General features: G+C 37.2%; 1 protein-coding gene across 14 annotated transcripts in view; it reads right to left on the reverse strand.

Moving 5' to 3' along the window:
* LOC129765100 (uncharacterized) overlaps nt 1–3,479 on the reverse strand; it is a 41,401-nt gene extending 37,922 nt beyond the window's left edge. For 5 of the 14 annotated variants that reach the window (XM_055764965.1, XM_055764962.1, XM_055764961.1 and 2 more), the window contains exon 1: nt 2,822–3,449. Coding sequence is in view for 1 of the 14 variants with exons in the window: in XM_055764971.1 (XP_055620946.1) it covers nt 2,663 (1 nt within the window). In the remaining 13 variants the exon portion in view is untranslated. Of the gene's footprint in view, nt 1–2,662 lie in introns of all 14 variants that reach the window. The other 9 variants (XM_055764971.1, XM_055764960.1, XM_055764957.1 and 6 more) reach the window with 7 other exon arrangements.
* Between the last annotated feature and the right edge of the window lie 20,781 nt (nt 3,480–24,260).

Raw genomic sequence — 24,260 nt, forward strand, 5'->3', positions numbered from 1 at the left:
ACACACGAAAAGTTCTGCCATGAACTTATTTTATGAGTAAAATAATAAAAAAAAAATAGAAAATAGTAAAAAATTTCGTTAAATTACGTTATGGTGTCATGATGTTCATGACATTAACATAACAAACGCGTCGCGAATCGATTTTGCACGCTCACAATGAAAGTCCCGAACCATTCGCTCGTGAGTCGGCTGAATTATTTAATTGTTTCAAATTCATGGTGTATGCTGTCCTGACACGATTTTGAAAACGTCTAATTATCAACTGGAAACACCGAAGTGACAGAAGGCAAAATACGCTGATCCCAAAACTCTTTCGAATGTGGTGACCCTTTTCAAACAGAACCCGAAGTTATCATGCGGCAACAATGGCGGAAATTCTATATCCAGGGAGCAAAGCTTGAAAAACAGGTTCTACCAGACCGTAACACTAAACAAAATCTAGAGACAAATGACCGCTCAAGAAAGCACTAAGAAAATTGTCTGACGAAATGCGATTGTGTCGTTATGGATGACGAAACGTACTACGAGTTTTACACAAAGTTTTTTAATTCCTTGATGAATGTTATACCTTACTCGATTGGCAAAGTGTCCCGGAAGACTGAAAAAAAGACGTTGAAGCCCTTCGTTTGGCAAACAATTTGTAGCTGCGAGTTGGAAAGTAAGATTTCGTAATCTCTGAAACCGTCAACAAGGTAATTTAACAAAAGATGCAACTTGACAAAACATGGAATGTGGATACCGACTGAAGCGGAGGCCGTAAATACACCTGTTTCTGGAAGAGAAGGAATGCGAGGAAATGGAGCTGCTTTATCGTTCTCGAGAATCGCAGAAGTTTTTCAAGAATCTACACGCCTCGCCCAAAGGCTTTGTTCCGCCCGTCCGAGATGTGCAGGAACAAAGAAGTAGGCACCTTCACGAACGAACACGAGGTGATCGAAGGGTGGAGGCAGCACTACGATGAACACCTGAACCGTGCACAAACAGGAGACCAAGACGACGTTTGAGATTGGTTCCTATGGTTCCCAATCTTACAATTTTTGGCCTCCATCTCATGCGCTTTCGGATAAAGAGGTGACAAACTATCGTGTGAACACGATCCTTAACAAAATTCTATCCCAGATCGTCTTTCGCCATCTATCGCCAATTGTAATTAAATTTGTGGGAAGTTATCAGATCGAAGTTATCTATACACTACGACAGATCCTTCAAAAGTGTCACAAGTATCAAGTCCTTACGCACTACATCTTAGACGCATTGATCTCAAGCCATATCAGCCCTGCTTCGCGGTACTTTTGAAGGATCTATCGCAGTCTGGTCCGTCGTCGGGCAACGTCGAGCAATAACTTCCCACAAATCTACTTACTATTGGCGATAGACGGCAAAAGAGGATCTGAGACAGAATTTTGTAGGCACCATTCAGGATCGTGATTGCACGGTAGTTCACGCAATCCAGCTTGTCATCGTTTTTTATAGATGGGGCAGATTACCCCGTCCTATCCTATCCTTCCACTTCTCCTGTAGCTGTTATGTGTCTCAGATTCTGACTATCAACCGGTGCATACACTCTACAAGTTTTCCCGGACTTCCCTTGAAGAGCTCCGCTGCGAGACGATCTTTACCAGCTGCTTTGTGATTCTTTGTCGGAGGTGGTCAACATAAACAGCATAAACAGCCATGAAATTCGAAGATGTATAATCAACGGAAGTTGTACCTACTATGGTGTACTATGATGTACCATGTACAAATATCTTACAAGACCGATAGTCCTTTTGATGTTTCAGAACACCGAATGCTTAGAACAATATACGTCGGTGTACAGGATGATGGAAGAGGATGGAGGATGAGAATATACCACGAACCAGCACAACTCTACCTCGAAGCCAGCATTTAGAAAGTCGACAAGGCCGGACTAGTGCAATGGGCGAGACATGTTGTCAGAATGCCGGACAGCAGCCCCGTAAAGATGGTGTTCGCGTCCAATCCGGGACAAGAAGAAGAGTGGCCCAGCGAGCGAGGTGGCTGAACCAAGTGGAATAAGGGTTCGAAAGAATTGGTGCCGTTCGGGAATGGAAAGCTTCAGACACTGACCGAGTTCATTAGTGATCTTTGTGATCTTTTTCTATTCTCTTACATTATAACTCATTCTGAATATAAAAGAGATTCATGCATAAAAAATCTGGATTACATTACACTGCCGTTCTACGTTACTTTTTGACAATTTTCATTTTTTTTTCATTAAATGATGTATTTATGTCTAATCTTTCGGAACAAAAGCAAAAAAAAACAAAATCAAGCTCAATTGTCCCATGTTGATATTCTACTCAAAACTGTTCCACCATGAATCTTTAAGCCCGTGACCAAGATTGATTGATTCAAATGAGGGATCGTTTCACATTTTCTTAAACAATAGTTTTCTGCTAGAAAAAATCCAGTATATCGCTAAACCGAAATACTTAAGACATGCTAAAAAACTTTGAACGCATGGTAGTGGACAATATCCCATAGATCAGTTGAACACACCGTTCCCAAAAATAATAATCAGGATAAAGATTTCCTCCCAAACTATATTTTTTAGAAACTAAAAAAATAACTTAGACCTTATGAAACAGCAGTCCTTATTATTGAAAACAGTGCAACACTATGAAATTGTATGAAGGCTTACTCGATAAACACTATGATGAATGAATGAAATCAAATGTGTAGATCACTGAACATGTTTTCAAAATCAATATTGTGTTCGTGTTGTATTTATTCCGTAGATTTCAATTGTACGATGGAGATCAATATTTGCTTTATAAGTAGCACTCCGGCAGGAACGTACCGCGGTATATATGTTTACACCACGTCCATGACACTCTTCTACCTCACATAACGTGAAATAATACACCACTCGAAGATTTCATTGGCGAAATTTGTTTGCGAAGAACTTCTTTTTTTTTCCACGGGCACGTTTTACATTCACGCTTCAACGCCAACGTCGGTTCAACATATACATATTTCCTCCATACTTTTGCTTTTCCCCCCTTTTACATACACGCACATTAAAAACAACAGCAACAACGAAAATTTCATTTTCTCGCAATCGAATTCGTCCAAGACGTCCGGCGGCCAGCTCTTGGCATGAATGCGAGGCTCCAATTCGACCACTTAACGGAACGGCGTAGCTATACGCTGACCCGAACTGATAACAATTTCACCCCTCACAAACGCACAATTTCTATCTATTGCCGGCTTCCTACTTTCAGAATTTATCAATTCACACTTCATCTCATGATCACAACAGCATCCATTCACAGGCCCATTGTTAAAAGGAAGCACGAAACAAAATCTCCCACTCACAACGATTCACGAAACAGCCCGTGCAAGCGAAGCACACAAAGACACTTCAACGCTTCAACAGCCCACAATATGTACCGAAAAGAAAGCACGACACGTCCGTTTCCAAGCACAAATGTGCAGAAACTGAAAACACGCGATCGATGAGCCAACGCCAGGTAAACTTTCGCTCAGCGACTTTATTAGAGCCGCAAAGGTGCGAATCCGCGCCGCAGCAAACGATCACGGTAGGGTAAGTGGTGTTTAGTGGACTATCGTTTTGGAGGGGCATGGTTAAAAACCTTTCAGAATGAGACGCGTGGTGGTATATAACTGATGTTATACCACTTTGAGATTTGTAGCATATTTATCATAGTAATAGAAAAATAACGTTGTATATGAATTATTTGTCACTAGATGTTGTTGATGGTCACATATCGGGAAACATTAATCCAATTGTGTCAAAGGAAGTCGATTAATTCCCTATTTTATTTACCTTAGAATAAGGGTAACATGTTACAATATTCTGGTAAAAGGATTTGTCTTAATCAGTTACATACGTTTCAAGAAGCCAAACTCTCAACTATATTTGATAACGGATTGATAAAAAAAGGAAGTCGCGCATGAAAGACATTTTACATTCTTTGTGAACAAAGTTTGGTAATTCATCGGTTTATCGTGTTTGGAAATAAGTGAAATTTCTGAACAAATACGTTTGTGATGTTTTTTCAGTACAAAAAAGGCTAAAAAATCATGGCCTAATTGTAGCAAACCACTACAAACAACTTCTCGGCCTGGATTGACGTCAAAAGAGATGAAGCTTATGAGGTGTAATCACATGGCCTAACGATTAATTCAGAGCTCTACTATTCAAAACTGAAAAGGTTACACGAAGCGAAAAAAAAAACGAGAGTTGATCAACAAAAATGGTGTTCCATAAATGACAATGCGAGACCACTTAGATTATAATGGCCATTGATACTTGAAGAACCTTGATTCTTAATAAAGCAAAATTTCAATCAAAAATCAATCATTTACGTTCGTATGCTCCGCAATATTTATTTGTTTTCTTCAACCTTCCATGGTCAATAATGGTATCGTTACATTAGCGAAAACCTAGCTACACCTACTAAGAGAATAGGAGATTTTTCTTTGCCATTGGATTCATTCCAACAGCAGATGTCTGCTCCGGCCCCTTAAGCGGAGAGTAAGCGGTTTGTATCGTGACGGATTATAAGGTGATACATATTAGAGGAAGTGGGGGTAAGAAGGATATGTAGAGAAGATCTTCAATTGTATCCTTGGAAACTCATGATCCCAAAACTTGAATGCAATTTTTTATACAATTCAATATACTGTTTTCGAAATATCAGCCAAATATCTCTCAAAAAAGTGTTTTTCAATGTTTTATTACTAAAATGAAAACAGACCAAAGAGTAGAACTTTTTTTCAATGCGGGTGATATGGACACATAGTGGGGGGAATATGGACAGCTTTGTAATATTCTGATGTTATTGTTTTTATGATCAAACATTCTGTTGTTGCGTTATTTTGGTGAGTTATGATAATCGTCAATAAATGACGGAGTTGCTCAAATATTGTCGTGCTACACAGGGCCGCACCAATCCGCAGGGCATTGGATAAGGCCAACATTGCTCGACAAGACCAATTATGTCGAAAAAAGAGACACTCCAATAAGCAAGAACCATTGACTTGTAGCATGTAGCATGTAGAATAGATGGAATTCCGCCTTTAGGAATAGAATAAACAGCTTTTTCGCAGTCCATCTCACTCCTACTGGCAATTGTCCGTTTAACCCCATCAGTACACTTGTTTCAATTATTTAAATTTTCCGCTCACTAATGAATTTACTCTTCCGTACATACCTAATATCGTTTCTCTGTTAACTCACAAATTGAAATATAACCATCGAAGAATTAAATTTTGAAACTAAACCGCTATTTCGCTGCTTTGATAACAATTTTTCAACTAATGTAATACTCTATTAGAGCATCCAGGCCACGAGTCAGAGCACCGATAACGCGGCCCTTCTAGAAAATCGTGGTGTAATCAGCAAATTGGGACAATATCACCGAGAAGAGGTGATGCGCTTAAATTCGAAGCCGCAAAAACTACATCCTCTTGTGGAATCATGTTTGATTTTCGGTTTTTGTGTTCCTTCTCCACCTCCATCAGTATTCATTGTCTTAGGGTGGTTTAAATATTATAGAATAGCATGTAGAAGGGGTTCTCATTAACAGAAATTTGAAAATCATTATGTAACTATACAAATCAACCACCTGTCCATCTTACCCCCACTGTCCCGCACCTCCCCTACGTTGAATGGAGCTATTGCACTTGTACGGCCTCCTCCACCATGATGAAGCTGCACACAGGTAGCCCGGAAGTGAATGTACCATTTCTAGTGACCGTATCATGATTTCACCCGTGACTGCAGGGTTTCAGCACAACATTCAAATGGTATTTTCAGCAGTGGCACATGATGGAGAACGTCATGTTGATAATCATTCTTCATGGGCTCGAGATCTGACCTAATTGCAGAGAATAGCTTCCTAATCATTTAGTCAATAATGGATTATTTCTTGGATACTCACCAAATCAGCTTTCACTACAGAAATTTTAGGGCTTGATAACGAATACTCTGAGTGTCCTATTATTCGTTTATTTATTTATAAGACTCATTCAGCAATTCAGCTGTAACAGAGCCGAATTTATTCGTGTACATTTTTATCCTACGATAATTTTATTGTATATTATATTATATTATATTACTAGCTGACCCGGCAAACGTTGTTCTGTCATAAAAATTATTTCTAGTGAATATGTTGATTGTAAAATAAAAAATCACTAATGTATTGTAAGTGTGTTTAAATGTTTTAAAGATCTACACATAATTGAAACGTTCGTTACTCTTTCTTTCATACTTGTGTTTGACATACCGAGGTATAGAGCGCCAAGTCGATGACAAAAATTAAAAAAAACACAAAACATTCCTTGTATTCCATTCCCGATGTATTTCATTCACGAATCTGACATGTTTGTTCTCTTGAACGTTAAATGTAAATTGAAAAAAAAAGAATAAATTTCGTTGTTGCAAATTTGTTGCTCTTCATCGAATGTTTTGCTCAGCTGAGGCGAATATGGCACTACTGAACGGTTTTCCATGTCAATGTCTGCGTTGTTAATTTTTATGAATGATTGTCCGTCATTATCAGTTTTTATTCGTTGATATATTGGACATCCACCTAGTCTTGCGGTCGTGTCGATGGTGAAATCTTTAAGAAAATTCATTGTACAGTTTCCATCTGCCATGCAAGGCTATAAAAAGGGTATGTTTGTGGTAACAATATCGAACAATCACCCACATTTCGTCATTAGCAGACCCGAAAGCAATTTAAATTGTTGAAATTTGAATGAAAATGTTTATTCGATGTTGTTTGAAAACTTAGTAGACATAGCCTTGACCCTAACTCAACTATTTTTCTATAAATATCCTTGCATTTCAGCCAAAATATTATCCAGAATATAAAATAATTATCAGAGACTATTTTCGTCCGATATTTTCCCTACCTGTAAAGAATGTGTTATTCTGTTACACAGAACACACAATAGAATCATAGTTCATTTAAATTTTTTTTAAGCGTGTTTATTTCACTCGTAAGTTCATAACAATTTACGCTTCACAGAAATGGAACACGAAGCTCAATGACGTCTATACGCATTGCGTTTCAAGGTCGGATGACATTCGTTCTCTTTGAAAAACAATCTACGTGTCGATTATTTGGATATTATTTATACCAAAATACTAAAATCGCGATTAAAAATAGGAAATGGAGGTAAACCTTTGAGGTTATATGTACTTTTATGCAAAATTTATAAAATAAAAGAAATAAAAATTATTTAGATTATTTTTTTGCATAGGTCCACCCTAATCGGTATAAAACATATGGTAATTGGTACCCTAGCGGTATCATATATAGTTTACGTGGATTTTAAATGGTAAAGGTGAATTTTTCAGTTCATTTAAAAAAAACTGTGTTTACCTTATATATAAAATTCTCGTGTCACGATGTTCGTGGTCGAACTCCTCCGAAACGGCTCGACCGATTTTGATGATATTATACTCAAAAAACTAGGTAGACATGAGAATAGGTTGTAAACTATATATGATACCGCTAGGTAACCTATTACTTCATATTTGACACCGATTAGGGTGGTCCCATGCAAATAAAATCTGAATAACTTTGTTTCCGTGTTTTTTTGCATAAATTTGCCTTGAAAAAAAAACTTATAATCATAAATAACCAATTTTCACCCTCATCTCCTTTTTTATCGCGATATATGTATTTTTATATAAACGATACCAAATAATTGATTCGTCGTTCGTTTTTTAAACAGGACGAATTTATTTACGTTGTTTATCGAATTTCACCCTACACATACGCAAGTAACCTCAATTCGACTAAAACTAGGAATATCGCCGGCGAGCTGGAAGCCTTTTTGGATGAGCACAATGAATAATTGAAATTATTCTAATCACACCCATGCTCGGAATGCAAAATAACAGTCACGCTATTGTCATCAATCCTGATAAAAAACCGATTGAAGAGCACGTGTGTAGATCCAATGCGCCACAGTTACTTTAATTATTAGGAACATCATTACTCATTTTGAATCAATATTTTAATATTATGTGGTTGGAGGAGACGAAACAAACAAAAGAGTGCCCTCGATGGATTCTTATGTGTGTCGTTTGATGAATTGGCGCAGTCAAGACAACGTCATTCTAGGATGTCTTGAGCTGTGTCAATAATCCATGGTCAACATATTCGCAAAGGTAGAGAGCGAACGACTGCGATTCCTATGAGACAATCAACAGAAGCGGTTCGAGGAATGATAGCGAGACGCTATCATGAGTAACACCTACACAGCCTTTGTTCAAACGACAGCACGTGTGTTCAAACAAAAGAAATGCAGTCTTTAATGGGCTCTATTACAAAATTACACGTATTTCGTCCAACATGTTGCTGGATGTATACAAGATTTATAGAAGAATCGTTAAGTTCGGACTGTTTTCTAAGTATTTAAACTACATCGAGTAATGATTTTCATCCAAATTTAAGCAATTTAAAATTATTTTCGTGTCCTCTAATCTTTTTTTATAGTTTATTTTGCGCCGAGGCAAGGTTGCTACATTTCATAGCACGAATGATGAGATTTCTGAATGCAAAAGACGAATCCTGAGATCCGATCGATCCAGTCCATTTCTTTGTACATCATAGATCTCATCTCCATCTCCACATCACACTCAGGTTCGGGATGTTCCCACGGTCCAATGCAATACACGGTCAAATCTTCACGTATCTGCTCGATATCCACGTGAAATCTATCCTTCATCGATCATAATCAATTAATTTTATAGATCGTTGAAACATTTGAACACACATGTATGTACATGTATTGCAATACATTAGTTATTTTTTATTCAACAGTCAAAATATTCACTAGAAGTAATTTATATGGCAGAACAACGTTTGCCGGGTCAGCTAGTATCTGTATACAAATGTCGAGTTTAACTTATGAGCATGAGGAATGTTGATAATAATCATATAGTGCTAGACTATCACTGCTGGTTTTTTTTTGCATGATGGTCATCTGATTTTTCAGACAAAGTTTAGAATTTCGTACAATACAAAGACAATGAATACAAGCACCGGAGCAAAATGCTACATTTTGCGGACATTTTCTCATCGAGAGACCTACAAATCAGACGATAATGAGACTTACGACAAGGCGGACTTCTACCAACTTTCGAGGCTAATGTTCTTCACTGTCCAGCACAAGTTTGATGTTCCGGAGGAAGTAAGGAAGCAGATACTCTCATAGTTTGCCAATAAATACATGAGTTGACAAGCGATCTGCTCATGTGGCAATCGGAGTGCGCCATTCGTGATTACCGGGACTGTAAACGGGCAGATCTATCACACGGAGTGTCTGGGCTATTGTGGACTATTGTGGGTCATTGTAAAGCAGGCACTACGGAAGCATCCCAAGGAGGTCAAATCTGAAGAAGACATGAAGAATGAGTGGGTTTCCGTACTGAAGAAGCTGCAACCAAAACGTTATGAGTGAAATTAAGCTTATGTTGCGAGCATACGGTTATGGTATTGAAGTTGAATGAAATAAATATGCCAAAAGCTTACTAATGGGTTATATTTTATTGTCCAAAAGTTTGAAAAGGATAGGTCAACCAGGTAATTATCTACAGCGTTTTATCCGTGATATAATTTGATGTGGGACACCCTTTAGTTGCTGACCTCGGGTCTTCTGTCGACACGTTCATTACAACATTGATTGTCCCACGCTTTAAAAACGGTATAAAGTGATTCAGGAGTACTTCCATCACCTCCTAGCCATTCGTTCGTGTTTGTGGAAAAGTCATCTGAATCAGCCCTCTCCCAAAACAATCAAAGATCTCCCAAAACAATCGAACCTCCGCCTCCAAAAATGCGAGACGGAAAGTCCCTCCAGTATGAAGCAATACTATTCAGATTTCATCAGAGAAGATAACCTGTAATCAGTGTTGCCACACGTACAGATTTATTTGAAGTGGTACAGATTTAGTCGTTATTTTTGGTACATATTCGATACGGAACAAGGTACAGATTTTCGTCAAAAAGTACAGATTGGTACAGATATTTTCGAATTCGAGGTAATACTGATTTTTAACCCCTCTGGTGCAGATTGAAATGTGGCAACACTGCCTGTAATAGTGAAACAGATAGTGTTCATCCCACGACGTTAATTTCAGAAGCTGGTTCTATAGTTATGACTGAACAAAACAATAAAGTTCAGATATCCAGTCGTTTGAACGAAGATAATATACTATCATACATATTATTATACCCTACACTATACACATAATTTTAACCGAGCTCTCACACATCACGGGAAACTCAAAAAAATTATAGGAGGTTATGTCCAAGATACGACCGCATTGTTGACGTAGAACTACACTGTTATTTTGTTGAAGTCTTCCGCTTTGCGCTTTTCTCAACAGAAGCCCTTTCTATTAATATTTTCGGTCTTGATTAGCTTAGCTGTCAGCCTTCGTGGAGATAGTTTTGTTACTCTCATACGAAATCAAATCACACACAAAATTCCTGAACAATCATTTTCTTGGTGAACCGATGATAACCTAGTGTGATGATTTCCCACACAATTATGTGGTTCAGAACCTTAATGGAATGTTTGTTTGTTTTTTCAGTTTGATGTAATAATTCAATGCCAGAGACATCAGCGAGTATGTAATTTGTTCGCGTCCACAGCTCAATCCGAAACGAAGACATGTGATGATGCAGAACAAGGAAGAACAAGCGATGTTCTTTGCATCGCATCTAGAATGATACTGAAAGTTTGCCTCAGAGATATTCAATATTTATGCTCTAGGCAAATATTCCCCCTCATTCTTCTTCTTCTCTTCTTTGCTAACGGAGACTTTAAATCTTTCCCCTTCGTTAGTCGCCGATAAGTTGCTCGTTATTGGCGGCAAGATTCGATTCGATTAGTATGTAAATCGCCAAAATCAGTTCGCGATAAAATTAGTTATTAACGTTAACTTTATTTCATAAAAACGTGACTTGTTTTCTGATTTGGCACCCTTAATGAAAGACGTAGTTCTACGTCGAAAAGAGTGGCTTTAGCGTTATGACACGTTGTGTATTTTGCAAAATATATGCATTCAACCAGATGTTGGTTCCTTTTTGTGTCATTGGCATGAGAAATTTCTCAAAAAGGTGATCAGTGAACAGTCACCCCTCTTCCTGTAAACGGCCTTTGACCATGACAGCGAAATTCAGCTTTTGTTTTTGCTCTCATTCTCCATCAATTTGTAGGCAGTTCATTTACGAATGAAGATAATTAGTTATATTTGTGCCTTTACCCTAATGGCAAATTGTGTTAATACACTGAATTCTTGTTTTACGTGACAAATGCGTGCGTGCAAAAAAAAACGCGTAATTACGAGATAATCGCGTAAAAAGGATTGCCCGCACGCGCTCGTCCCAACCACTCTCGCCCACGCACTCGCAGGATTTCGAAAAACTCTAGCAATTGATTTTTTACAATCTTCTCTTGATCCCAATTTCTTATCACTCTGGAAATTTTGCAATGCGACAAAAATGTAGTAATCGCTTGGTGCCAGGTCCGGGCTATATGGTGGATGCATGAAAACATCCCAATCAAGCTCTCGGAATGGTGTGGCCTTGCTGGAACACAACACCTCTTCTGTTGACCGATTCTGGAAGTTTCTGGTCAATCACTAGCTTTAAAGAGTCCATTTGTTGACAGTAGAGATCTCAATTTAGTATATTGCACTAAACAAAAAATTTGATTTTTATTTTAAATAAAAAAAATTTCAAACATAAATTAACTTGCACGTATTCTAATGTTGCGGTATCGACAGCATAAATACCATTCACAATTTCAACGGCCTGGCTTGCATTTTAGAATTCATGAGAGAAAAAGTGTAAAATGTACCGAATTTTCTCTTTGTTGGCCTCCATTGTTAACACCTTGTAACTCACAACTGAATGGAACAAACAAAAAAGAGGCAAAAGATTTTTTTTCAGTGTGAAATATCACCTTTACAACCAGCCATTCCATAAAATGTTCAGAGTGTTCATTAGGAAAAGTGTTCAAATTGATATGAATGATTTTTCATCTAGATTAATCATTAAGTCGCTCCATGACCATTGCATTCTATGTATAGTCACTCCTAGGGAATCGGGTATTTCAAAATCCGCTTGACGTTTGAAGGAAGCTTACAACTGAGATTCAGTGCGTGAAGCTAGTACACTACTTTACTTGAATACTAAGTGAAACCAATCCGAAAATTACACCTTTATCTCACAACACATTTCTTATGACGCATGTAAAATTGCAAAATTTTAACCGTGAGTACTTAAAAACATACGTAAACCAATATTGTATCCGTAATACCTATAAATTCTACTAAATGGCATTCAATAACCTGTATTTCAGTCAAACTTTATAAATACCGCGATTACAATTACGAAGTATATGCACTTACCTCCATTTGTGAATATGTAAATAAGTACCTCTCACGCAACATCAAGGTTATGTGCACCACAAAGTCTAGACTTAATAAGCGGTTCGTTTTGATTACTTCAAACACACTGAAGAAGGGCACGTGCGGGTCAATTTGTCAGAAAAATAACACAAACAGGCGCCAAAACGCGAGACCGTGCGCGATCCGCAGATGAGCTTGCCGCGCAGTTAATAAATTGTACGACAAAAAAATCCGGTTTAATGGTGTCTCTGACTCCTGCGTCAACCAATGTACCAACAGAGCTGTTTTTTTTCATCACCATCGTCGTCATTACGATCATATTATTATCACTATTATTACTATTTATTCAATCCGCATGAAACGCAACTTTCCCTTCGCGTGTAAACAGATGACTTTTCCATGCAGAGTTCATCAATGTTGGAACGCACTGAAGGTTTTTACATACAAGTACGCTGTGTGCCGTCCAAAATGGACTTGTCGTCCTTTAAAAGTTGCATTCCTCCGAGGTCTAAAAAGCGGTTGATTACACGCTTGGCATTACACGTGAGACATTGTTGCAAAAATGATTTATCATTTTCCGTGGTCAGTTCGGTCTACGCAATGGTAACATGTATAGCATCCATTTTTTCCTTTTTACTGTATGTTTTCTACAATCTAATATTACGTGTACGATGACATGTGAAACAATGTTTCCTTCTCCATGTCATAGCGAAGAGAGTTGTAATAAATTTGTCTGCAAAAAAATTTAGAATATATTACAAAAATATTTTCCACCGTGTTAAACCGTGTTTTTCACCAATTTGCCAATGTTTTGCCAATGGCAATATTGCCATACTCGCGAATTGCTCCCAAGAAATGCACTTATTATCCATTTTAATGTTCAATGAAACGCATAAATATTTGTACAATTGCCTTGAATTATCAAGAAAGATCCCCTGGAAGAAAAAACAGTTAGTCAAGCTTGCCTCCATGGTTTTTAAACTAATATTGATAAAATAACGATTTCCTACCATTGCATTATGCATCATCCGCCTGCTGTCGGCAATCTACGGTAACTTAAGCTTAAGCGAAACCAACCGCGTTCGGAACCGTCCTTGATCACTGCGAAAAATGCAGAACAATAAAAAAATGTGTTACTCAAGAAATCGATGAACTTGAAACCGAAATAAACAGTGATAAGAAGCTGAAGCATTCGAAACCATATCAGCCGTGAGTTGACTGCAGCTAACAAAACAAAAACTGCGATAAATTTTCGATAGTGGGAAATATGAGCGGCGCCAATTAGCTGTTGGAATTTTATATTCCATTATCAAACAATATCAAGGTTTGTTGGATACTAGAGGATACGAATAATATTAATTCTCGGGTTATATTAGCTGAAATTCACACAACCCAAATACTCTTTATTTGTTATTATTGTGAAATATTGTAAAATATCTCGACAAATCGATTTTTCAAACGGCGTAGGTATCGATTCACTGATGAATCGGAACCAAAGAATCGATCTTTCAAAAATCGGATCCTTTTATTACAATTTGCTCAATTATTCTATATAAATGTCGTCTTTTTTTAACCTTAGATTCATACACTATATTTACGATTACATTGTTCATAAACATTTGATACGCCATATTTTTAGGGCCATCTAATTTAAGTATTACGGAAGATATTAATCAACGATTATTAGTTGGAATCAGAGGAAGATACTAAGAGTTCTTTTAGTTGAGGGTGTATGAGAATCGTGTGTTTATGAATCTAGGGTTAAACATGGAATAAACATTTCACATTTCTATTCAAGCACCAAAGACATTTTCTTTTGATTCTAAGCATTAAAATTAGAAAAAAAAACCCACCAGAAAAAATGTGTTTTCCAGGGCGTTAGACTTGTATCGTCATGAAATTATTTAATTGAATAAATGAATTGAAAATTATTATTACAAATTCAACAATCTATATTCGTCCAGAACTCCGCTGAATATAATCCCATAAAATCCAACCGTGCCATACTTCTGGCATTTAGTTGAAAACTTAATCCCAGTTCTAGTACAAACGTTTTGGCTAGACCTAATTTCATCATTCAATTTCATCACAATTTCCACTTTCAGCCTAGTGAATGTGTTGGTGTAAATACAACTGTTTTTTTCTAATTCTTTATTTTTCAGACATTCAGCCTTTTTCGTCTCAGTAAAAATATAACTGGTGACCGATTGTTTTATAATAATCAAACTTACAAAACTAATTTAACAACCTTGATAAGGATCCAATGTTTATGAAATTTGTCAGGTGGTTTTTGGTGAGATTAAAATCAATGTTCACTAAAAACTTATTCCAAAAAAATCTACTATCAAAAAGATCGGAAAGATCGAAAAGAAAAAGATCGATCTCGCAAAAAATCGGAAATCGGAGTTTTTTTTTCACTTAAATTCTTTTTATTTCTTAATTTGGTTTACATTATAATATAATACTACATTTCAAGTGATCAACCTAGGGTTCTACATCTTTAAGTTGCAATGTCAAGTTCTGTAATGATTTTCATCATACACATTATTCGATTGTTTCATATTCCTATTGTAAAATCATGCCTAAACTATTCTAGTTTTTTTGTTACCTCTTTTTTTTATTATATTTATTTTTTTTATATTTACATAGTCCCAACTTAAACTACTTATCTAACTGGAAATAAATATATCTACCCTAATTCCAAAGCCGTTCCCTTGAAAGGTAACGACTAGAAAGTCAGGTAGCATAATCATACAGATTTTGTATTATTCCGTGTATTGAGAGAGCGCAACTCTGTACAAATTTCATGTAATTATTATTGATAATTTCATCCAAGGTTTTAATCCCGGCCAGCTGATGTATCTCCGAATTTCGCGTTCTGGGTGGAGAGTTTAGAATCATACGAAGAATTTTGTTTTGTATGCGTTGAAGTTTTAATTTGTGCGTTGGAGCACAGCACTCCCAAACGGGCATCGCATATGCGATAACTGGAAATATTATTTGCTTATATACTGCAAGTTTATTTGTTAGAGATAATCGAGAATATCTATTGATCAGAGGATACAATGACCTGATTAAAATGTTGCATCTTGTGTATGTTTTGTCAATGTGTGCACTGAAGGTAAGCTTTCGATCGAAAGTTAGACCCAGATAGACTACTTCTGAAGACCATTCAATACTATTGCCATTAAGACTGACTGTCATATTTTGAGGAGGAACAAGCTTTGGAGTGTTTTTGTGGGGAAACAATATGACTTGTGTCTTTGCTGCATTTATGCATATTTTCCAATTATTGAAATATCCCGACAAAGCGTCTAATCCTCTTTGAAGTTTAGATCTTAATTCTGTGATACTTCTGCCCTTGTAAATGATGGCAGTGTCATCTGCAAATAATGACAGTTTCCCATCAGATGGGAGTGCGGGAATATCTGAAGTGTAGATATTGAAAAGAATTGGTCCCAAGATGGATCCTTGAGGAACACCTGCATTCACAATGAATTTCTCTGATGAAATATTGTTTATAGAAACATTGAACGCTCTATCAGAAAGATAATTTTTGATAATTTTTATCAAGTATGTAGGAAAACCAAAGTTCTGAAACTTGTAAATGAGACCATTATGCCAAACATTATCAAATGCTTTTTCAACATCAAGAAGTGCCATGGCAGATGATTTTGAAACTGACTTGTTTCGTCTGATTATATTGTATACTCTACGAAGCTGGTGAATTGCAGAGTGACCTTTTCGGAATCCAAACTGCTCATCCAAAAATATATTGTGCTCATCTGCAAAAGCAAGAATGCGCGTTAATATAATTTTGCTAATTCTAGATCGATCCGATTTCTTCAACGGTCCGTGAGCCAAGAAGCAGTCGATCATCACCCTTATCCCTTTTCGACTTCCTTCCTTCTTTTCAAACTCTCTTTTATATTCATCTCTCTTCTCGCAGTTATTTTCTCCTCTCTCAATCTTTCTCTTCTCCTTTCTCCCTTTTCCGGCCGAAAAATAGCTGATCAGTTGGTAAGCCTTCACAGGTAAGTATTCGGGACATAGAAAGTACGGTGTGGCCGTCTACCGGATTTCATGGTTGTATGAGGGAAATATAGACAAACCGTGTGTTTTTCAATTGTATTTTTGAGTGCTGTTTTTTTTCAAAATGTCTACGCGTCATATACTTGTTACTTTTTGAACCAACGGCGGGCATCGAGCATCGAGAGGAATCCGGAAAGATGCTATCGTTGCTGAAAAATAGTCTGCCAGTTCCCCTTGGAATTGAAAATTACATTCAAGCGAAAGACTTTATTTTAAGAAAACATTAATATAATAACGCGACCAAATACATTTTGTTTTGTGATTTTCCAATCAAGTGCAATTATTCAACATACACAATAACATTTTGTGTATGTTGAATTAATACGATTGATAGTTACTAATCAATCGCATCAGTCGCATGATAGTTACTAAACAATCGCATTAATTCAACATGCACAGAATGTTATGGTTGCGGTATGATATTGAATGCAATGCAAAGTGTCCGGATCAAAAAGCGTCCGGATTCAAATACTTTACTGTATACTTACTTCGATGTTATTTATTTCACTCTCAGGCTAAGCTACGAACAAAATAAAAGGGGTGGGATTTATATTTCATACTGTTATGGTTTATAATATGACGCTTCCTTTGCTTTCGTTCAATTCTACCTCTACTCTCGCACCGTGAGGACTCGTTTCATCGGGATCAAGCAGACAGCTCGTAAATCTACCGGTGGTAAAGCAGCTCGGAAAAGCGCATCAGCCGCAGGAAGTGTGAAGAAGCCACATCGATACCAACCGGGAACCATCTCTTTGCGTGAAATTCGTCGCTATCAGAAGTCGACCGAGTTGCTGATCCGCAAACTACCTGCATCGTTTGGTTCGTGGAATTGCCCAGGACTTCAAACCGACTGTCGCTTCCAAAGTTCCGCGGTTATGGCACTGCAGGAGGCCTATTCGAATATACCAATTTGTGTGCTATCCACGCAAAACGCGTCACATCCAGCTGGCCCGTCGTATCCGAGGAGAGTTTGCTATTACCTTAGCATATAATCAACGGCCCTTTTCAGGGACACCAAATTTGATGGATTAGAGTTTAGGAAAGTTTCTGCAGGCCCTTAAAGGAGTATTTAGAGGAAATCGTGGTGTCGATGATAATTCGATACGGATGGGTACCTTTGACTATGGATTTGATAATGAAGAATACGAAATTTGTGACAGTTTGTGATATAAAATTATTTGTGTACGAATGCCGCAATCGATAGTCGATTCTAATTTGCGCTGGATATTTCCTCGGAGGACTCGATTCCTCCATTGAGCATTAATAATCTCTTTCTGGCAAAACCAAAATGTATGATAATCACATTATTCGAATGATAAAATGGAAAAGTTTTCTGCCAATCTACTTTCAACCTCCAACATCTCTTTCTCCCGTTTGACGCTTTTCAATTCCATTTATGCTCTGCAGTCGGAATTAACGGAGCATATAGCGAAAACCAAGGTATCGATGGGTGCCATTGACTATGGATTTGATAGTGAAGAACACGATGTGATATGGTGTAGTGGATATTATATTACATATCAATATTTGTTTATGAATGCTGCGATCGATCGTCGTTATTAAGAGGTTGGAAATGTTGGGAAGGAGGCCTTATTTTTACTGTGTAATCTCTAGGAGGAATCCATTCCTTCTCAAGTGTTAATAATCCTGCTCCGGATCAACGATTATTCCAGTTGTCGGGGTTTGGGGAGTGTACTATTTGCGCTGGGTATTTCCGAGGAGGAATCGATGCCCCCTTTGAGCGATAATAATTCTTCTCCGGCTAAACGAAGTGGAATGTCTAAGAGATGAAATGTCTGAGATTTATATGCTTGTTACTTATTTTTTGCTAAGTCAAGGTTAGTCCTTCGTCCACTTTGCGGTTATATCAAAGCTATAACCCACTTCTAGTTTTTTAACAGATGCCCACTAACTACGTTTGCAAGAGCAACCAGATATTATGGACGAATCAGCAGAGCGGCTTTCAAAACGTAATCTGAATTTGTCACCCCGAATGCCGGAAACTATTTTAGACGTGAAAAATGAGAAAAAATACAAGCCCTTGTAGGTGATTTTAGTCAAGCCTTTTTGTTCGATAAATTTTAAAGCCTATTTGAAGATCTCCAAAACTTATCGAGTACATAAACTTGAATTTTTAGTTAATGTCCATCTTTCCTGCCAAGTGTTCGTTCTTTCCCGACTCATTCTTATTTTTTCAAACACAGACACATTCATTTTGCAAAATTTTTGCTTCGAAAACAAATTTTATATTTTTAAATTTTTAATTTTTAAAACTCCCCCTATATTATATACACGATGTATCAAATGTTCAATTAATTTTTGAGAACTCGATTTTTTTTATTATTGGGATAACTCCACGCGAAACGTTGTGATATATTTGCTAGATTCCTACTCGCCATATACTCGTATAAGCTCTGGGACAGTTTGTATTGCGCCAGCCGACGCGCCTGCAGAGCATAAAAACGGCTGCAAATGATGCAATATAAATTTAAATTTTAATTCGACCTGCATATTCGCCAACATAATACTCGGTCCAACCTATATAAATATATACGGAGCATTAGTGGAGCGCACAGTTTATGCGCTTCGTACTAAACCGAGTGATTTGCGATATGCTCTCCTCCCCAGCCATTGTCTAATCGCAGCTAATAAACTTCCTCGCTTTGTGTGCCATCAAACAAAGCGGCTTCCCTCTTTGCCATCCGTTGTGGTTTGAGTTAGTATCTATTGTATAATGTTTGCTTTATTTTAGCATATCGGATTAGGTAATTGTGCCAACATTACAATTGCAGGATACGTAACACCAAGATGTTGTCATGATTTTAATAAAAAAAATGGATCTTTGTTCCATTGAAGGCTAAGATGATTAACAACAAGACATTTCAGAATAATATTTCAAGACAAGACTTCTAAGTTCCATTCCCAGTAACAAATATATTATATGGTTTACGAGAATAGTTTTTGTTTTCCATTAAATTTAAACAACGTAACTTGTATATCCATAGAGGATATGAGTTAAGAGTTGAACTATCTCTCTTCATGTAACTTAGTAATCCTCCCGGAGGAGATGTCTAACTATAGTTGCATAGGATGATGTAATCAAATCTGTATACGATTTAAAAAAATAAATAAGACAATGAACAACAGATGATCTACCAGGAAGAGTGCCTGAAAAATGATACATAATTCATACATAATACAAAATACATAATCTGTTCTCGAAATGATCGCGGCTGCGTTACATACCAAACATTTTCTTTGTTGTGGGTCTACTTCACATGGTAAACTACTCTGATGCCATAAAAACACTATCAACTAGATTTTCTATATTTGCTCAATCGTATAAGCTCGCTAGTCTCAACGAATCTTCCGTGAACAGTTCACGGTCTCATTGAAAATTAATGTTGAGATCAAATCTCAATGCAGGAAGACAACTATCCAACACGTGAGTATGATTACAGTATGAAAAATGAACAAAGTCTCGGCTGCACTAATTTCCCTGGGAAATATGAGAGGCAAGAGGAAAAAGCAACCACAACTGAAATCGACCTTTCATTTCCTCGGTTAGGGTTTCGCGGTAATGACTTGCAATTATATAACAAAGAAAAAACTTCACCGTTTAATAATATACAGGCGTAGCAATTGCACATTTGCGTAGAAAACAAATAGTATTAAATTCTCCAGTGTTTGAAAACGTGGAGCGCCAATTTTCACTGTTTGTGTGGTAGCTTTCGTTTCTCGGAAGTCGGTTGTTTCCATTTAATTCTCCTGCCTACCTTAAACCGTATTTCCTCCGTCGCATAGGGTTGATATGGGCAGTAAAAAGTTGCGTGAAATAGGCAATTGCGTGGAAAACTGATTGACGTTGGTTTTTATATTCGTATTTAACGCATTCCAAATACATGCTTCGAACCTTCTCATTTGTCTTTGCGATGTAGTACGAGAAAGCTTGTTTAATTCATCAACCAATGAATTTGTTTAGCTCGCGCGCAAAATCGTAACTCGTATACTCGCAGACTGTGCGTGTCTCCGTAATGTTGCTATTGTGTATTTTAGCCGTTATTGGTATTTATTCGAAGAAATTTGAAGAAAATTGAATGAAAAAAGTCCAGAAAATTGTTCCTTTAAATTCATTCAGTTTTAATAGTCTCAAAAAATCTTTTTATCTTAGTTTTTTCTCAGAAAATCTGTATCGAAATCTGTATTAAAGGGCCTGGTTCGGTGAGGAAGTAAAAAGTCCCAAACCAAAACACCAGCTCTATGGAAAATTTTATACAGGTCGGACTCGATTATATACAGACTCTGTTATATATGATTCGATTATATACAATTTTGGACTCGATTATATATAATTTGATTTTTTAATATATATCAAATATGACTTGTTTCAAGAAAAAATGTAACATTGCATTGATGTGAAATTTATTTGGCTATTATAAGCGGAGTAAAAATTTTCAAGATTTTGATTGAATTTTCACCAGGAATTGTTTATAACGATAATGCAGCGAAATCAAGGAAGATAGAAGTTTGGTGTCAAAGAACAAATTGTAGAGCGGATAGATGACTTTAATTTGGGTGATAGAAACAAACAAGTTTATTATGAATTGTTGGGTTAAAATCAATAATAATTAAGAAATAGAATTTAGAATATACGCATTCACTGTGATTTAGTATAAAAAAAATAAAATGTGTTATTCAATTATTGTAAAGCTAATCGACGACACAGACTTTTGCAACTTTTCGCCTGATTAGAGATGAGAAATCAGTTCTTCACGCTACATATGAATGCCATAATGACATTCAGACTGATTCGAATGTTATACGAATAAAATTGGTGAGATGGGAAAAAATATTATTGAGGTCAAGCCATTACTAATATTGGATCGTTATTTTGAAAAATCTGTAAATCTGTATGAAAACCCTAAAAATCTGAAATCTGTAACTACAGATTCTTGGTTTCAAAAAGTCTGAAAAATCTGTATAAATACAGGTTATTCTGTAGATATGGTAACCCTGATCGCCCCGCATAGAACGTCTTATGCCGGATTTACAATCCTTCACAATGAGTGTGATTTTTTCTTCAATAACGATTTTTATTCGTCAACCAATCAGAGCAAAGCGCGGAATCACCCATGACAGTGCGATTTATACTTGCTTTCACATTTCTAGCGATATGATTTTGTTCCACCAATTTAGTACGACCTTATCCATAACAAATAATGGCGGTATGATTAGAGAGACGCAGGTTTGACAGACAGATTATGACAGATCATCTCGCGATATCGCGCACCATTGTAAAGAGCTGAACTGAAAAATATCGCGAGTGAGTATTTCGCATGCGATTAAAAGCCTGCATTGTAAAGAAAGCATTAGCATAACGGACACGGACAGTTGCCAGTGGGAGTGAAATGGACTATGAAAAGTCTGTTTATTTTATCACTAAGGAAAGCCAAAGGTGGACTGTCTAGAAACTGACCGGAATCAAAAGCAAAATAGTTGAGTTGAGTTTTCATCATTTTACGGACATTCGTGATGAGTTCAGACCTTGGATGAATAAAATTATTCATCTCACGACCGATAAACTTCTACGCTTCGTATATTATAAACCTGTCCATATTCGCCCCCACTACATGTCCATATTACCCGCATCGAAAAAAAGTTCTACTTTTTGGTCTGTTTTAATGTCAGTGAAAAACATTATAAAACATTTTTTATAGAACATTGGGCCGATTATTTCCAGGAACAGTATGTTGAATTGTAAGAATCTGCATTCATGTTTTGCGAAATATGAGTTTCCAAAGATACAATTGAAGTTCTTTTAACATATCCGTTTTACTCCCACTGCCCCTATTTACAGACTCACAAAGGCAAAAATAAAATTAGACGCAAGCGAAAGAATCGTACGGACTCAATCTCAGCAGTTTCTCACCGTAATTTTTCAATGAATTCACAATGCTCCGTACCTGCGGCACGTTGTACTGTGAATTAAACTGTGAATGAAGCAGAATAGCTACAAACTGCACTGATTCACTTCTCAATTGAATGAACTCCTGTAATAATCCATAGAAAAAGCTGAATATATATTCATCTTGTGAAATCTGGCAATGATCAATATGAAGATACTTGTGATGAAATTATCGAATATTTTAGGACTAATTTATCTCTAGGGAAACTAGTGTACCAGTTGCTCTCAATAATGAAAATGGAATCAAATGTACTCTAACTACTGAATAACTCCACATGCGAATGATGGATCTTTTTAGTAGCATGTTCGAAAAAGAACATGAAACTATTGACAGCCCGAGCAGAGGGTCCGAAGGCCCCAAGAAGGATGGTTATAATAGCTGTTATCCGTGGCTAACACATACAGAAAGAAGCCAATAGGCCCCTAAGCCAAGGAGTGACACGACCCGTGTCTAGGGATTAATAGTCGAGAGGGGTTTAATGAAATACACTGCCACTAACGAAGCCTGTGGAGTATCAGGGCGCAGAAACTTTACAAACAAGACATCGAAGCGCCGAAATGCGAGCCAACCGTCAAGTTTTTTTAGCGATCCATCCATTTTTGTCGACCAATCCTCGTGCCACATGCTCGTTTACTGAAACAATGATTTCCTTACGGAGTAATTTTATCTGTAGGGTACAGAATTAATTCTCCACATCTCTACATCTACATCAATTGTAGAATCCTGGAAACGTTTCTAGCACAACGCTAAGGCCGAGGACATAGTGAATGCGATGCGATGTGGGCGCGGGCGCGGGCTCATTTGCGGGAAAGCTCTTTCGTTCACGAATGCGGAAATCAAATGCAAACCGCCTGGACCTGACATAGGCTGATGTCACATTAGGCGGATTCGCCGCCGCGGATATCGCGACGGTTATTTTCTCCATTTGAAAACCGCCCGCTCTGTGTGACATGGCTCATTCACAATACACTGTAGATCCTTATCCTTATTGCGCTGCGGTTTTACTCGCGGAATCCGCGGCGGCGAATCCGCCTATTGTGACATCAGGCATAGTAAACGCGATGCGAACGCGATTTCAATGCGGCGAATCTGTGTGTGGAGTGTTTTGCCGCGAGTGAACGCAAGTGATGGTTGCCAGACGATTTATCTATGCATATCTTCACAACTGAACTAATCGAACAAAAATAAAAATTGAGTTGTTGAGAGAAAAAGTTAGCAAATGCTACTGAAAAAATTGTTCATTTGCTGTACCTTCAATTTAGATTTTCGGTTGAAGCTTTTGACGTAGGATTACGTCTTTCGGGAACATATTGGGGTACAAATTGAAAATCGAAAATCGAGCACATCGTGAAAATTGTCCAATTTCAAACGCTTATTGCTCAGTCAGTTCATGATGGATTGATGAAATTTTTGCTTCAATCGTTTTCAGTGCTCCATAACAATTTTTTATATTGGAAAAAATAATATATGTCATGAAACTAACTATCGAACAATTGAAAAATCTCAACCCCTATCCTAACGGAAATACCCACTTCTGATTGGTCGAAATTGACGACATATGCGGCGATTCCCTAACAGAGACATCAAAACCAAGCTGCCTGGGGGAAATCGGCATTGCAAATACATGAAAGTAGGGGGAACTTTTGTTCCTACCGAAATGTGTTCCCTAACAGAGATATCAAAGCTAAGGTGCCCGAGGGAAAACGGCATTGCAAATATATGCAAGTCGGGGGCATTTTTATATTGCAAGTAAGGTTAGTGATACGATTAATTCT

Source organism: Toxorhynchites rutilus, chromosome 2, assembly GCF_029784135.1.
Source record: "Toxorhynchites rutilus septentrionalis strain SRP chromosome 2, ASM2978413v1, whole genome shotgun sequence".
Lineage (NCBI taxonomy): Eukaryota > Metazoa > Arthropoda > Insecta > Diptera > Culicidae > Toxorhynchites > Toxorhynchites rutilus.